The sequence below is a fragment of the Archocentrus centrarchus genome, chromosome 14 (assembly GCF_007364275.1).
Source record: "Archocentrus centrarchus isolate MPI-CPG fArcCen1 chromosome 14, fArcCen1, whole genome shotgun sequence".
Lineage (NCBI taxonomy): Eukaryota > Metazoa > Chordata > Actinopteri > Cichliformes > Cichlidae > Archocentrus > Archocentrus centrarchus.
The window spans coordinates 37,911,861-37,930,201 of NC_044359.1; the positions used below are offsets into that span (position 1 = coordinate 37,911,861).

At 41.5% G+C, this 18,341-nt stretch overlaps 1 protein-coding gene across 1 annotated transcript in view; it reads left to right on the forward strand.

Moving 5' to 3' along the window:
- dlg2 (discs, large homolog 2 (Drosophila)) overlaps positions 1 to 18,341 on the forward strand; it is a 208,278-nt gene that overhangs the window by 178,548 nt on the left and 11,389 nt on the right. The window contains 8 exon segments of the mRNA XM_030747140.1: positions 3,325 to 3,427; positions 7,321 to 7,435; positions 7,904 to 8,080; positions 8,427 to 8,502; positions 12,440 to 12,536; positions 14,465 to 14,515; positions 15,548 to 15,649; positions 16,296 to 16,319. Of these exon segments, the coding sequence (XP_030603000.1) occupies positions 3,325 to 3,427; positions 7,321 to 7,435; positions 7,904 to 8,080; positions 8,427 to 8,502; positions 12,440 to 12,536; positions 14,465 to 14,515; positions 15,548 to 15,649; positions 16,296 to 16,319 (745 nt within the window).

An 18,341-nucleotide genomic window follows, 5' to 3' on the forward strand; every position in this document is an offset into this window, starting at 1 on the left:
ATTTAAAGCCCACTGTGGTGGCGTAGAAAGGGAAAACTACAACAGTGATGTCCAACAAATAATGGATAATTGTATGATTTCTGTTTTCTGTAAATTTTAAAAAAATGAAAGCCATCCACCTTAATTTCCTTCAGACAATGCAGCAGGACCTTTAGAGCACACTGTGAACCCAGACAAGGTCAGAGTACTCAAAACGTATTTGGAAACCAATTACCTCAAAATATTTTAGTCAACTTACTAATTTTTATTAAGCTACAATGCAAAAATGATTAGTTATTCATACTTGAAAAAAATTCCCCACACGGTTTAATAATTTTAAGTGTACTTTACTTAAAACTATTTTTTAGAATCAATATTATTTATTAGTTCACCATCAATAATATTGATGCAGAAGTACTTATTGTGAAATTCAATTCAATTCATTTTTATTTATACAGCACCAAATCACAACAAACAGTCGCCTCAAGGTGTTTTATATCGTAAGGACCCAACAGTCAGAACGACCCCCTATGAGCAGCACTTGGTGACAGTGGGAAGGAAAAACTCCCTTTAACAGGAAGAAACCTCCATCAGAACCAGGCTCAGGGAGGGGGGGTCATCTGCTGTGACATTAATATTTCTTTATTTTCACACTTAAATCTGGGGCTCATTTGGTTTGTTGCTGCTGGTTAATTGTCCCAACACTAAAACCTAGCACACCAGTGATTAGGGGAATCCCTCTTAGATTAGATTAGATTAGATTAGATTAGATCAATCCCTTTGGGAGGGTTCTGTCAGGGAAAAGTTCCAGTAGCACTTTTACACTATAGGCACACAAGCAACCACAACAGTAGTCAGAAATATGCAAGAAATATACAAGCAGATGAATAATTAGATAGATAATAAGCAAAGACAAAGGAATATATAAAATGTCTGACAGATGTGGTATTGCACCTTGATATTACCCATTGTCCAGTATAGCTTTATGCTACCTTGTGTTTGTGGTCAGGCCAGGCTGTCCCCCATCCTCCTGTTATCCCTCCTCCACCCCAGAGAGGAGTTGTACAGTCTGATGAGGGACAAAAGAGTTTTTTAGTCCATTAGACCTACAGGTGGGAAGGAGCACTCTGTCACTGAACAGGCTCCTCTGGGTGCTGATGACCGTGTGCAGAGGGTGACTGGCATCATCCATAATGTCCAGCAGTTTGTCCTCTTCTCTGCTACCGTCACCAGAGAGTCCGGTTTCATGCCGACCAGAACCGGCCCACCTGATCAGTTTGTCCAGCCTGGATGTGCTGTCCAACACCCCCACCCCCACCCCCAAACACCACAGTACCTGTCTGACTGCATTGTGCCAAGTGTAAAGTTTGGTGGAGGGGGGGTTATGTTGTGGGGGTGTTTTTCAGGAGTTGGGCTCGGCCCCTTAGTTCCAGTGAAAGGAACTCTTAATGCTTCAGCAGACCAAGACATTTGGGACAATTTGATTCTCCCAACTCTGTGGGAACAGTTTGGGGATGGCCCCTTCCTGTTCCAGCATGACTGCACACCAGTGCACAAAGCAGCTCCATAAAGACATGGATGAGCCAGTTTGGTGTGGAAGAACTTGACTGGCCTGCACAGAGTCCTGACCTCAGCCTGATAGAACACCTTTGGGATGGATTAGAGTGGAGACTGTGAGCCAGGCCTTCTCTCCAACATCAGTGTCTGACTGACAGTGTCTGGGGTGGCTGTAGCTCAGTAGGTAGAGCAGGTCACCTACTGATCAGAAGGTCAGCGGTTCGATTCCTGGCTACTCCAGGCTACATGCCAATGTATCCTTGGGCAAGATACTTAACCCCAAGTTGCTCTCCGACCGTCCCGTCGGAGTATGAATGTGTGTGAATGATAGTTAATTAAAAGCACTTAGCTTAGTACAAATGGAAGTGCTTGTATGAATGGGAGTGCATGGGTGAATGTAAACATGTTGTAATAGCGCTTTGAGTGCTCTGACTGAGTAGAAAAGCGCTATATAGAGCTAGTCCATTTACCATTTACCATTCCTCTAGAAGAATGGTCAGAAATTCTCATAAACACTCCTAAACCTGTGGAAAGACTTCCCAGAAGAGTTGAAGCTGTTATAGCTGCAAAGGGGGGGCCCACAATCCTCTGGATTAAGAATGGGATGTTTCTGAAGTTCATATGTGTGAAGGCAGATAAGCACATACTTTTGGCAACATCACATGTATAGCATGCATTTATTTGAATGGGTGAGTATCTCCAAACATTTGACTGGTACTGTATGTTATTAGATAACTGGAGACAGGTGGTGACCAGAGCACAGCTGATATTAACTGAACACAATCTGACAAGCATGAAGAAGAAAACTCTAGAACATGACACAAAACAAAAGCCAACTTTTCAAAAAGACAGACAAGATGAAAGAGAAAAGGGAACACAAGAGGGATAATAGGCCAACACTGAAACCAGACAGAAAGGGAAAGGTGCCAAGAGGGACACTGTGGTACTGAATGAGGAACTCAGAAATGGCAGAGGAATATGTGAGGCTTTTGCAGGGCATGTATGAGGACAGCAAGGTGTGCAGTAGGAGTGACAGATGGGTTCATGGTGGGGGTTGGATTACATCAGGGATCTGCTCTGAGCCTCTGCTTGTTTGTAATGGTGATGGACAGGTTGACAGATGAGGTCAGGCAGAAGTCTCTGTAAACTATGAGAGTAGGGAGCAGGTAGGAGAGAGCCTGGAGGAGTGGAAGTATGCACTGGAGAGAAGAGCAATGAAAGCCAGGAGAAACAAGACAGGTGTAACAGGAGTAACAAGATGCTAAGGTTTTCATTGTTAGTTATCAGAATGGACAGGACTAGAAATGAGTAAATCAGAGGGACAGCTCAAGTTGAGTGCCTTGGAGACAACGTTAGAGAGGCAAGGTTGAGATAGATTGGACATCTACAGAGAAGAAATAGTGGATACATTGGACAAAGGATGCTGATGGAGAGAGCAGCAGAGGCTTGCTGTGACAGAGAAGGATGCTAGGGATAGGGTGAGATGGAGGCAGATGATCCACTGTGGCAAACCCTAAGGGGAGCAGCCAGAAGAAGATATATTCCAAACTAAGTACTCAATCATTAAGGTGTGATTTAAGTGTAAAACCTTTTGCTCTAATTCAAGGGTTTTATCAATGGATATGTGGAAACATTTATGGTAAAATGGATAATTAGATTTAAATAAATCTAACTAAATTGTTCTCCTATTTAAAGGGCATCATGTGTTCACACTGGGGAAGAAACAAGTCTACTTTTTTGTATTGCAGGTCAGGTAATTCTGTGATTACTTTGTTGTTGTTAAAATAGGTCAATGGCATTGACCTGCGAGGAGCCACACATGAACAAGCAGCAGCAGCCCTAAAAGGAGCAGGACAAGTGGTCACCATCATTGCTCAATACAGACCAGAAGGTAAGTCAGCTGAAATAAGTTAATGTACTTTACAAGCACACCAACCATGCAGTGTAAACGCCTTATTAAGCAGCATGAACCTGCACGGGACAATGGTTAAATAGGTCTTTGCTCCCACTGAGTTATTTGGCTATAATTAGACCAAGTGACAACCCGCTTATGTATTATCACTACAAAACACCTATGCAGCTTAGTGCTTATGTTGAATGGTCATAATAAAAGCATCTCACAGAAGTATCTTTCACACTTGGTGAAGATGGTATCAGAAGAAGAAAAGTTAAAAACTGTATTAAATATCACAGTATATTTATCAGAAAACAAGCAAACAAACAAATAACAGGATTTCTAATTGCTGTCCCTTCTGGATCTTTCCTGTCATTAATCTACAGGAAAAACCATCCTTCATGTGGACTCCATATTAATATCTTTTACTAATTAAAACAATCGGTTACCAGTATAGCTTACTTTACATTGATTCAATTGGCTATACTGGTGCAACTCTTTTATTGTGGTGCACCAGCAAACAATATAAGCACTATAGGTAAAATGTTTCCATGCACCTTCTGACACCACATAAGTAAGTGCAGCTGATGGGATTCTATGATGTTATGAAGGGAAATTCAGTGACATACTCTGATGGCTGCATCAGAGAACAACTTGGGGGGGTTCAGTATCTTGCCCAAGGATACTTTGGCATGCAGACTGGAGCAGCTAAGAATCAAACCACCAACCTTCCGATTAGAAGATGACCTGCTCTAGCTCTTGAGCCACAGCCACCCCTCACTGTCATTGCCCACATGAAGTCTCCCAGGAGGATGATGGAGTCACTGGATGGAGCATTCTCGAGCACCCCGCCCAGCAGCTTGAAGAAGATTGGGTGCTCTGAACTGTGATTTGGTGCGTAAGTGCAAACAACAGTCAGGACCCATTCCCCGGCACAACAGCACCAGTAAACAACCCTCTCATCCACTGATAAAAACTCCAACATACAGGCAGCAAGCTGAGGGGATATAAGAATACCCACCACAGCTCACCGCCTCTCACCGAGGGCAACTCCAGACTGGAGCAGAGTCCAGCCCATGTGTTGAGGTGAGCCCAACTATATCTAGCCCGTATCTCTCAGCCTCACACTTTAGCTCAGAGAGGTGGCATTCCATGTCCCAGCCTTGATAGCTGGGGTTTGGTCCACCAGGTCATCTGCCTTTGTCTGCCACCCCAGAAACATTGCACCCAACCCCTACAATGCCATCCTGGAATCACCCAGGACTAATTTGCCATGGGACACCCTACAAAGGTGCAAAAGCCCCCAGACAACATCGCTCCTGGCATCATTGGGGGACACAAACCCCTCAATCACAATAAGACTGGACTATTGTAATTCATTACTATCAGGCCCTGAAAAGCCTTCAGCTGAGCCAAAATGCTGCAACTAGAGTACTCAGAAGGACTAGAAAGAGAGAGAGAATATTTCTCCCACATTGGCTTCTCTTCATTGGATCCCAGTTAAATCTAGAATTTAATTTAAAATCCTTCTCCTCACATACAAGGTCTTGAATAATCAGGCACCATCTTATCTCAAAGACCTCATAGTACCATATCACCCCAACAGAGCACTTCTCTCTCAGACTGCTGGCTTACTTGTGGTTCCTAGGATACTTAAGAGTAGAATGGGAGGCAGAGCCTTCAGCTTTCAGGCCCCTCTTCTGTGGAACCAGCTTCCAGCTTGGATTCAGGAGACAGACACCCTCTCTATTTTTAAGATTAGGCTTAAAACTTTCCTTTATGATCAAGCTTATAGTTAGGGCTGGATCAGGTGACCCTGAACCCTCCCTTAGTTATGCTGCTATAGGCCTAGGCTGCTGGGGGGTTCCCATGATGCACTGAGTGTTTCTTCTTCACTCACATGGCTCTCTTTCACAGTGTGTCTTTTGTCCTGTCTCTCTCCCCTCACCCCCTAGCGGGTCGCAGTAGATGACCCCCCCTCCCTGAGCCTGGTTCTGCTGCAGGTTTCTTCCTGTTAAAGGGAGTTTTTCCTTCCCACTGTCACCAAGTGCTGCTCATAGGGGGTCATTTGACTGTTGGGTTTTCTCTGTTATTATTGTAGGGTCTTTACCTTACAATATAAAGCACCTTGAGGCGACTTTTTGTTGTGATTTGGTGCTAAATAAATGAAATAGAATTGAATGGAATGGAATGAGAGTCCTGGCCAAGGTAGCAGCCATATAAACTTGAAATAGATCTAAATACTTGACTTACAACATAAAATATAAATCACAACAATATACAATATTGTTGTAATATAAAACATTAAATGCCTTTTTTAAAAGAAACATCCACATCCAACTCCTTCATTGGATTCCTTATTATGCACTAAAATTCACCAATAGATAGAGGCATTTTACATTTAGGCCTGTAAATTATTCCATGGCCAATGTGCATAGGAAGAAAATGCTGTTTCTCCCAGATCTGTTCAAACTCTAGTTACATCAAAAAGCAACAATTTAGAAGAGCCGAGCCGGTAGCTGTTGGTACCAGGACAGAGAAGAGTACAGAGTGAAACCATCAATGCAATGATGAGTCAAAGACTTTACATTCATAATAAAACATAAAAATGCACAATATACTGGATCAAGACTTTTTAGAACTGAAGAGGTGGCATCCATTTATTATGGTGATACAGTGTATCACCATAATAAATTACAGGCAAAATGCAGCTTTTTTTTTTAGAATTAGCAGAAAAGCAAGATTAATTTTTAAATTAAAAACTAATCTTCATTTAGAGCTTCCTAATGAGATTAGCAATGTGTACATTAAAGCAAAGCCTGTCATCTATCCATATACCCAAATACAGGCATGTCCCATTTCAGTGTTTTTGTCAGATGTAACAATGCTAAGATCATAGAATAGAATAGAATAGAATAGAATAGAATAGAATAGAATAGAATAGAATAGAATAGAATAGAATAGAATAGAATAGAATAGAATCTATATTGTCATTGTATACACAAGTTGCACAACGAGTCATCAAAGCCCTGTGGTTGAGCTTTTGAGAAGCTTTATTTTCTGATCATTTAAAACCAATTTTACATGTAGAAAAGCACTTTGTAGTCTGAAGTTCTTGTACTGCTTGCCCTACAGAGGGAGCATGTGTGTATATAACAGTATTATCAGTATAAAGATGTATTTTTACTGGAATGTTCTTGCACAAATCATTTATAAAAAACAGAAAATAAAATAGGTCCCAAAATGGAACCCTGCGGGACACCTTTGCTATAATCAGATTTATGAACTTTTACATAGACAGACTGAGTTCAATTTACCAGGCAATTTTGAAAACATTAACAACCTTAGGACCAAAACCAGCCTTAATAATTTTTTTAAGCAGCAAGTTATGATCTACTGAGTCAAACGCCTTAGACTTGTCAAATCATTTATCACAGCTGTAGCAGTAGTAACTGCAAATTTACCTCAGATTCAAGGATTTTAGCCAGCAGTCGGACTACAATTATTCAACACTGATGGATCCCCACCTTTAAGTAGTGGGTGAACATAGGCAGCATTCTAATTTTAGATATGGAGCTGGACTGCAGACTCAGGTTAAAATGCTAAGTGACTATCTCTGCAAGAATATTTGCTGAGATCTTTAAAAGATAAGAGTCAAGATTATCTGGGCCTTGTCATCAATATCTTTCAGAGCTTTACAAACTTGAACAATTGAAATCTAAATCTATAATCAAATCTATATTTCTAATTGTGGAGTCACAAAATGGAGCTTATGTATTTATCTTTGAGATAAAGCACATGGAAAATGCTTCTTAAAGTAACTGACCTATACATATACTTGAGTCTAATGGTGGCTGGCAGTGTTGATCCATGCTAATCTTGTCTTGTAGAGTATGGGCGGTTTGAGGCCAAAATCCATGACCTGCGGGAACAGATGATGAACCACAGCATGAGCTCTGGGTCAGGATCCCTCCGAACTAATCAGAAACGATCACTCTATGTGAGGTTGGTCTGTTTTGGATTTTAACCTAGTTACAGGTGGTCACGCTAAATTCTGAGAACACAGAATAGAAAAATACATCTGTTCTGTCCCCCAAATCTATTCCATATGGTGTCTAAAGTGAATTATCCCAGGTTCTACAGCAAACTGACAAACACCGTTTTTATGTTGTTTACTTTTTATTCAGTTGACTGACAGGGGGTAGTAAACTTCTCTGTCTTTATTCTTCAGTATCTAGCCCTAAGTAAGGTAAAGAGTTATGCACGTGTTCAAATCAGGTTTGAAATGTGTGGCTGAAACAGAAGATCGTTTCTAATTCCATCTGCCCCAGAGGACCTATATTCACTATCCTCTCTGACCTGGTAAAATGATGCTTCTAGTTTCTCTTTGCTGATTTAGAAAAGAATTCATGGACGACCGACAGCAAAGAAACAAGAATAAGTTGGTCATGTGGTCTTTCTTTCTTGGAATAGGGCACTGTTTGACTATGAAAAGTCAAAGGACAGTGGTCTTCCCAGCCAAGGGCTTGGCTTCAGGTATGGGGACATCCTGCATGTCATCAACGCCTCAGATGATGAGTGGTGGCAGGCCCGCCATGTTACTCCACATGGGGACAGTGAGGAAATGGGCGTCATCCCAAGCAAGAGACGGTAAGAAATAAATGTGCAAAAATACTATTGATTATCAGGTACTGAAAAACCCACTTGTCAGACTTATTTGGCAGGTCACACTAAAAAAAATGTATTAAATTACTCAAGACCTGCTACTATGAAAAATGCATAATACGTGAGTGGATTTAATGTGGATAGTAGTGGATAGTAGATAATAGCTGGCTGGATGTTTCTTTCTTTTCCTTTTTTGCTGAGACACACTTAAAAATTTGCTTCAGATATTTTTGAAAGAAAACCAGACTGAGTTCTGATTGCTTATTACCAATGCTGTTTTATTCATATTTTTTCATTGTATGGTATGACTGACTAGTTCTTTGCTTGACAGGGTGGAAAGGAAAGAGCGGGCACGTCTAAAGACCGTTAAATTCAATGCCAGGCCAGGATCATTTGATTTCAAAGGGGTAAGTACCTTGCAAAGTGGCAGTTTCTATTACCATGTTATTGTGATGATCCACAGTGTAGCTCAGACTCAACTGAACATCCAGTGTAAGAAACTTAATCTGGAAATCTTTGCAGGATTGACTGGCTTCCTGTGCAGCCAAATTTAACCATATTTTCATTTGCATTACCAGATGTTGAATTTTTTCTTTTAGTTTTGTTCCTCTAACTGCAGTTTGATGTTCATTCATAGTGTGATAGAGACGGTTCCAAGAAAAAAGTTAGTGAGACTTCTGATTATCTGCATCGATTCCTTATAAAATTAAGTTTCAGCCTTGTGTATATCACAAATAATGGCAAACACAATCTCTTAACTCACAAATTTTTAGTTTCCATGCCTTAATTGAACACACAAGTAATCACTTCCAGTGCAGGCAAAGTAAACCCTTAAAATTAGAGATGTACAGCCTTCTTTAGTAGCAACAACTTCCATCAGACATTCTCCTGTTGAGACTTGCACAAAAATTACTTGAAATTTTGGATATTTTCTGGCTCTCAAAAGGTCACACCACAGCAGCACATTTCAGTCAAGATCAGGAGTCTGACTTGATACTTTACTTATGTGCTTGCTTTGTGGCCTTGTTGCATCAGCCAACCTCGACAAAGCTTCAGGTCATGGACTTCCTGCCACATTTCTACAATGTTGGTTTCATTGATCACCCAATGTTTGCAAGACGCAGCAAAGCAGTCTCCACCATATTTCCCAACCATAGTTGGGGTGAGGTTTGGTTTAGGTTTGCCAGCCCAGTTCAATTCTGTTAATTCAGTTTTATTTATATAGCACCAAAGCACAACTGCGGTCGTCTCAAGATGCTTCCAAAGGCGTAGTTCTGTGAATTTTTACCTGCCCACAGAGCATTGTTCCAGAAGTGTTGCAGAACATGCAGGTGGCCTTTTTCTTATGTGGTGTCCTCCCTTAACTTGAACACCCAACTCCAACTAGGTGAAGTCATAAGTGCACAAGTTTGCCAAGTTTTCCAGTCTGCATTGTGAGTGATTGCTTGACATGAAAATGTTTATTCATTTAGTCAACTCGTGTATGTCTGTAATTTTAACTTGTGGCATTAGTGCAAAAATCTGGAGAATTCAACAAACATTTTCTTATAACTGTAGCTGTACACTGATCTAGCATAACATTATGACCACTGACTGGTGAGGTGGATAAAACGATTATCACTTCGTCACGTCCCCTGTTATTAGGTGGGATATGTTAGAGAGCAAGTGAACATTTTGACATCAAAGTTGACGTGTTAGAAGCAGGAGTAAAGATTTGAGCAAGTTTGGCAGATTGTGATGTCTAGACGACTGGGTCAGAGCAACTACAAAAAAAAGGCTCACTGCTGCACTGGGACGTGAAGGCTGGCCCGTGTGGTCCAATCCAGCAGATGAGATACTCTAGAGGAAGAGGATAGACAAGCTCATCAGGAAAGCCAGCTCTGTCCTAGGATGTCCTCTCGACTCAGTGCAGGTGGTGGGAGACAGAAGGACTCTGACCAAAATAACATCACTGATGGACAAGATCTCCCATCCCATGCAGGAAGCTGTTGCTGAGCTGGAGAGCTCCTTCAGTGACAGACTGCTGCATCCTAAATGCACAGAGGAGCCTTATCGTCGACCCTTCCTTCCAGCAGCTGTAAGACTGTATAACCATCACTGCTCCCAACAAAAACCACAATAGCCTACACAATGTAGGATAATATATAATATATTGTAAATAGTCCGGCCTGTTAAGGTTCAACACACAGGCACATCATGTACATTGTATATAGTGTTATTATTAGTAGTATAAAGGTTAATATTGTTTGTTGATTTTATATATATTCTTTTCTTAATAGTGTGAATTATTATATCTTTATTTATATTTATAATAACTGCGGCTGCTGTTACACCCAAATTTCCCCTCTGTGGGACAATAAAGGCTGTTTCTTCTTCTTCTTCTTCTTCTTCTTCTTCTTAGCTCAAATTGCTAAGAAAAAAAATATATGCTGGTTCTCATAGAAAGAATACACAGAATACAGTTTGTTGTGTATGGAGCTTCATAGATCAGTCATGGTGTCCATGCTGATCCCCGTCCACCACTGAAAGCACCACCAATCGACACCTGAGCATCAGAATTGGACCACAGTGCAACAGAAGATGGCAGCATGGTCTGATGAATTATGTTTTCATGTGGATGTTTCTCTCCCCTCAGCCCCCTCTCAGCAGATGACCCCCCCCCCTCCCTGAGCCTGGTTCTGCTGGAGGTTTCTTCCTGTTAAAAGGGAGTTTTTCCTTCCCACTGTCACCAAGTGCTGCTCATAGGGGGTCGTTCTGACTGTTGGGTTTTCTCTGTATTATTGTAGGGTCTTTACCACCAAAGCACCTTGAGGGAACTGTTTGTTGTGATTTGGCGCTATAGAATTGAATACAATGGCCGGGTGCATGTGCGCCACTTACCTGTGGAACACCTGGCACCAGGATGCACTATGGGAAGAAAGCAAGTGGGAGGAGTGTGATGCTTTGGAAACCTTGGGTCCTGCCATCCATGTGGATGTTACTTTCACACCTACTACCTACCTCAGCATTGTTACAGACCCTGTACACCCTTTCATGGAAACAGTATTCCCTGGTGGCTGTGGCCTCTTTCAGCAGGAAAACGCTCCCTGCCACGAAGCAAAAATGGTTCAGGATGGTTTGATGAGCACAAAAACGAGTTTGAGGGGTTGACTTGGCCTCCAAATGCAGATACCACAGCACACCCTCAGGGGTCTAGTGGAGTCCATGCCTCAAAGGGTCAGGGCTGTTTTGGCAGCAAAAGGTGGACCAACACAATATTGGGCAGGTGGTCATAATGTTGTGCTTGATTGGTGTATTTCATTTAATCAAAAGGATGCAGCAGCAGCTTCGTTGTGTGGGAGCTTGTTCATTTACACTTCTATCGAAGAAGAGTCACAGCTCACAGCAGATTTACAAATAATACAAATAACAGTGTCAAATGTCTGTTAAAGGTGAGCTGTAACAAATAAGCAGTTTATAGCAAATACCTTTTTATTACAGATCCTGTATAATGGTTAAATAGATAAAGTGTTGTGCTTGTTAGCGTTTTCTGTTGGGAATTCTTGCCGTCCACTGGTGAAACCTTCCCCTCCTGTGAATTCAAAGCTTTAAGGAGAACGGCTTGACTTCAGTTTTTGAACAGATATTGGATATTTACAAAAAATGTAAAAAATAAAAAATCCACTACAATATATTCTACCAAATTTAAAGACTCATCATAGACACACATTACCACATGCAGTGTTTATGCAAATTATATCAGCTGTCATCCTCTCAAATTCCATCTTTTCCTTGTATCACTGCATGTGTTTTATGTGTGCTTAAAGGAAGTCTTTTTGTGACTAAACCTCTTTTTTATGTTATGTTTCTCATAGCATGCTCTGGTAACTCTTCTCCCACTTTGCTTTTATTTGAAATGGGTCTGATGCAATTGTGGCATGTCAAGAAGTGTGCAATCGCCTGTTAACTGCATCCATGTTCATTCATTTAGGAACACAGCAGGTAGAACAAGAACCACCTTTATTATGTTTTGTTTTGTCATGATTGTTTGTTTTTGTGTTTTTTGGTAAATAACTTAAAAATTTTATAAAATGCAATTTTTTTTCCTGACAATCACATAATTGACTCATGATTTTAGTTTTCAGTTGATCTTATAATTGTGTAGCTGTGACCAAAGGTCTACAGATTACTTTATTAACTCTTTGTGCTGAAAAACAAACAAACAAAAAATCAAATTAAAACACATGAGAACGCTTAAGAAACAGATGCTTAAATAACTTCTTGACATTCTACTTCCTGCAAGCAGTTGTCTGCATGAATGTGACAGATATACCTGTTTGCCCCATGCTTTCTCTCCCTCCGCAGTCATTCACTGACAAACGTAAAAAGAATTTCATCTTTACACGAAAGTTCCCATTCTACAAGAGCAAAGATGGTGAGCAGGATGGCAGTGATTCAGACCGTAAGTAAGCTCACAGTCACACATGTGCTTCTATGCAGTCAGTGTAGGTCACATCTCAGGCCGGGGGGGGGGGCGATGACAGGTGTGTTTCAAGTGTGGAAACCTCACGGAGGCCTTTACTGTTCCTCATTTCCAGTCATCTTTGTTTTCTGTCCGTTTCTGGTGGAGACATGCCATAACCACTGCTGTGCATTTTGGTGTGATGTGTCCCCGTATGGTGATGATATATGACCCAGTTTCTCTACAGAGATCATCTAGGTACAAGCTTAACCAGCCCAATTGTTATCATGTAGTATTTTTGGCTCACTCTGCTGGCTGGTCATTGATTTGAGAAGGGCCCACACCCTCTCCCCTCACTTCCTCCACCTTTTGTTTATGCTGTGGCTGTCCTCCTTGCTCTCTTTCTTCTGTTCTGGCTCTCTTCGGACGGTTAATAGGACATCCTGGGGATAGGTGATGATGGGTATGGGACAAAGACATTAAGTAAGTTGGTCCATAAATGATTCCTCGTGCTGTTTACCACCAACAACAACAACAAACCAGCCCCTTCCTCCACCAGCAGCAGCTTGTGTTATGTCTGAATGAGCTTCTGCCTGCATTACTGCATGTTGCAGTTGTTGCACTTGGCTTGTTCTTGGTTTGTTAAGCAGACCTCATTAAAACACTAGATTCGATGTGCATGCAGTTTTGGGTTAACCATATCTTCTTGTACACCAAGAATCATCTTTTAACAATAATTTAAAATGCATCCAGAAGACGTTTTGTTTAAATATTCAAACTGATCTGTTTAACTTTTACTGTACCTAGGGTCAATTTTTAATGCTTTCAGTGGCTCGCAGCATGAATTATAATCCATTCACACCTTACAGCAGGGATCCTCAAATCCAGGCCTCGAGGGCCGGTGTCCTGCAGCTTTTAGATGTGTCCCTGATCCAACACACCTGAATCAAATGACTGAATTACCTCCTCAGTATGCAGTCAAGTTCCCCAGAGTCCTGCTAATGACTTCTGTATTTGACTCAGGTGTGCTGGATCAGGGACACATCTAAAACCTGCAGGACACCAGACCTCGAGGCCTGGATTTGAGGATCCCTGCCTTAAAGCTTCTGCAATACTTGCATTATTTGAGAACCACATGCAGAGGTTCTGCAGGACCCATTTAAGGTCTTCCACTCTGTCAGATGAAGTTCCAGGAGGATCATTGTTCACGATTCCACCGGCATGCTGATTATCCCAGCCCCTACTGCCTGCTGTCTTTGCATGTGGATTTTGTTTCATGCATGTTTGCATGCTTAGAGAAACATTTAAAACATTTTGGTTTAGCTTGTGACCATATTAGCCTGAAGTACCTTCTCAGTTTGTCTGGACATTCTGCAGTAATATGTAATTCACTGCTGGAATCAATGTTTCAGTCTTGCAATGTAGGTATGTCCTGTGGTTTCATATTCATTTAAGTGGAAAGTTTCTTTGAAACAAAGAACCCTTACTTATACAACAAGGTTACTTTATGGTCGTGATTTTCCATGTTAATTATACGTGTTTTCAGAACCTGCCATTAAAAGGGTTTTATTGTTTCCCCAATAAGCTAATTATCAGCACGGACAGCACGAAGGCATCATTGAAACCACAATAAACACACTTAACTGAGAGGAAATGTCACAGTTCTGAAAGAAAAAGGCAAAATTATTTCTCCCAATCCTTAATCAAGTTTTGTGTTATAAAGTAACGTTTTTGAAGTCCTTTTGAGGAACGAGTTAGAAGTCGTATTTATTAAACTTGGGACGAAAATATCAATAAATCTAAAATACAAATAAAATTTTGATGAATTCTTTTGTACAGACTGAAACATGAAACATTTAGCTTAATAGTTAAAGGCAGCATGACATTTTGAAAAAATTTCATGCTTCATGTTTTAAACATCGCAACAGGAAGTCAAGAGGAAGTGATTCTCTCCTATGAACCTGTGATGCGGCATGAAAGTAAGTCACAGCTTTGTGGTACCAGCTTTATACACATCATCCACTGATTAATGAGCTTCACTTTCAGGTTGTTGATTTAGATTATTTCAAACACGTGTGTAACTGAAGAAACTAAAGTGGAAATATCTTTGTGCAGTCTATGATTGGACTTCCTTATTTGGAATCCAAAGGTTATCCCACTATGTGCTTTATGAATATATGATTTGTGAACATAAGGTAAGGGTTAGTGTAGGGCTGACTGACAGCCACGCACAGTTCAGTTAATTGCATTTTATTGCTTTAATTTGGCTTTTTAATTATGTATTTTGTTAAAATTTTGATTCATATGTACTTTAATATATTTTTAGTTGTTTTTTCTAAATAGTTTAAGTTGATCAAACTAAATGCCACCCTTTGCGGTACCATTCCTGTTAGTTAGAACACACCTTCCCTAACTTTGCTTTTAAAAATATTATACTTGGGGTGCCTGGGTGGCTTAGTGGTGAGGCTGGTGACCACGTGCATGTGCCGCGTTGCAGTGCGGGCGGTGCGGGTTCGAGTCCCGGCCCGTTGCCAATATGCCCACGTGTCTTTCCCCCGTTTCCTGTCTCTCTCCACTGCCTGTGAAAGCCGCTGTGGTCAAAAATGTAAAAAAATTATAATCTAAAAAAATATATGCATACTTTTCTCAGTTTGTTAGATTAATGCTGTTTTTAATAACTTGTCACAAACTGCATCCCTTTAGCATAAATGTGAAACAGAAATATATAGAGTAACCATCACATTTGATATTTTTAATTTACTTTATTTATATTTCCTTATTTTCTTTGTTTAGTCAGCTTTGCTATTATTACTCTTTATGAGGAGAGCCATTTTTAAGCAGTAGGTGTGTATTCTGTTGTACAATGACAAATAAAGGAACCTTGCACACACGAGAACTAAAGCTACGCTATAACCAACAGTGAAACAATTCCTCCATAAGTTTACTTTTAGAGGTGATTTTTACTCGTGTTTTTTATGAAATCTTCAAGAAGTCTGTGTTTTTCCCCGTAGTTAATTATGCCAGACCCGTTATAATCCTTGGACCCATGAAGGAGAGAATAAATGACGATCTAATATCAGAGTTCCCAGACAAGTTTGGATCTTGTGTGCCACGTAAGTATTTGATGGAAACAGAACAGGAATCAATTTCACATTGTTAACAGTGAAAGAGAGAATAATACGAGTAGGATTCCAGCTCAGTGGTGCCGTGGTGCAGTGGTCCCTCACAGCAAGCAACTTCTGGGTTTGAATCCACCACCACCTTTCTGCGTGGAGTTTGCATGTTCTGCTTGTGACTGTCAGTTTTCTCTGGATGCTCCCACAGTCCAAAGACTTGCATTTTAGGTTAACTGGTGATTCTAAATTGGCCGAATGTGAGCAGGAGCTGTTGTCTGTCAGCTTTTTAATTTCACCAACCAGCTACATATGATTTTCATTGTGGACTAGATGCAGTAATAGCCTACATACAGTGCCAGAGAAATACAGTTTTGAATATGATTTAATAACTATTTCCTTTAATATCACGATGTTGGCTCAGTGTATGAAGGAAGTGCATCAGTGCTTTGTAAGAAAAAGCAGTCCATTGAACTTCATACTGTCACAGTTGTCTGCTTTGCTCTTGTTTAACTCATCTTAACAGGATCAGCTTACGTCTTTTGCTGTGTGTGATGTGCTCTTCATCAGCTAAAGCAGTTTTTATTTTGCATGTTTTTATTTACTCATCTCTTTTATTTTAATTTACCCTTTAAACCATATAAAGCTGCTAACAGTTCAGGTTACCAAGGTAAGTGAGCCTATAAACTGATTGTCTCACCCTTCTACTTAGAAAGTCAGTCGAAATTGAAGTCGTGTTCCTCCTTTCATTCTTTTGGAACCACAGTTTGTGTATAATGTAGAATTCCTTTAAAGATATTCACTGAAATTTGCTCAAATTTCATGTTGTATTTGACAAAGCATCTGCATTTGTTATTATTGTATTATTATGGTATGCTAATAATATATAATTAAAAAATTCCTTAACTGCCAAATCACTTTAAAAAATTTTGGTTTCTGTAGCAGAAAAGTGGAGAAACCATGCCACATGCATGTGTTAATATAGGTGTTTATCCATCCATCCATCCATCCATCCATCGATTTTCTTCCGCTTATCCGGGGCCGGGTCGTGGGGCAGCGCCCTAAGCCAGGAAGCCCAGGCTTCCCTCTCCCCAGCCACCTCCTCCAGCTCATCCAGGGGGGACCCCAAGGCGTTCCCAGGCCAGCCAAGAGATATAATTTCTCCAGCGTGTCCTGGGTCTGCCCCGGTACCTCATCCCGGTAGGACATGCCCAGAACACCTCACCCAAGAGGTGACCAGGAGGCATCGTAGTCAGATGCCCGAGCCACCTCAACTGGCTCCTTTCGATGTGGAGGAGCAGCGGCTCTACTCTGAGCCCCTCCCGGATGGCTGCACTCCTCACTTTATCTCTAAGGGAGAGGCCAGCCACCCTTCAGAGGAAACTCATTTCTGCTGCTTGTATTCGCGATCTTATTCTTTCGGTTACTACCCAAAGCTCGTAACTATAGGTGAGGGTAGGAACGTAGATCGACCGGTAAATCAACAGCTTCGCTTTCATGCTCAGCTCCCTCTTCACCACTACAGACTGGTGCAGCGTCCATCTGTCAATCTCCCACTCCCTTCTCCCATCACTTGAACTCCTCCACCAGGGGCAGCAACTCATCCCTGAACTCCACCCTTTTCCGCCTGAGGACCATGGCCTCAGACTTAGAGGTGCTGATTCTCATGCCAGCTGCTTCACACTCGGCTTTGAACCGTTCCACTGCAAGCTGGAGGCCACCCCTGATGAAGCCAAAAGGACCACATCATCTACAAAGAGCAGAGATGAGACTCTGAGTCCACCAAGGAAGAAGCCTTCCACCACCTGGCTACGCCTAGAAATTCTGTCCATAAAAATTATGAACACAATCTGTGACAAAGGGCAGCCCTGGCAAAGTCCAACACCCACAGGAAATGAGTCCGACTTATTGCTGGCTATACGGACCGAGCTCTCACTGCGGTTGTACAGGGACTGAATGGCCCCCAACAACGGGCCAGACTTCCCATACTCCCGCAGGACCTCCCACAGGATACCCTGAGGGATGCGGTCGAATTGCCTCCTCCAAGTCCACAAAGCACGTGTAGACTGGATGGGCAAACCCCCACGCACACTCGAATATCCTAGAGAGGCTGAGGAGCTGGTTAAGTGTTCTGTGACCAGGACGAAGACCGAGGTTCGACTAACGGACGGACCCTCCTTTCCAGCACCCTGGCATAGACCTTACCGGGGACGCTGAGGAGTGTGATCCCCCGAAAGTTGGAGCACACCCTCCGGTCTCCCTTCTTAATGATGGGGACCACCACCCCGCTCTGCCAATCCAGCGGCACCGCCCCAGATCTCTACGCGATGTTGCAGAGGCGTGTCAACCAAGACAGCCTGGTTTATTTATGAGCTCAAAAATATGATCACATTTTGTATTACAGCTTGGTAATAACATGGTAAGAGTGGTGTATTAGTTTCATAATAAAGACCAATAAGTAATACCATGCACTTACCAAAGAAATAATCAGGTGGTAGCTCGGTATGTCTGTGTCAGACTGACATTTATTTTATTTATATTTTATTATACTATTACCCTAATATTACCATGCCATTACCGAGCTGTAATGTTACATGCTACAGATGTGTTACTTATTCACTACTAGCAAAATTTTCTCAATTGTGCAAATTTCATGGCAAGCACTTAAATGTGTGACTGGATATCTTTAAAG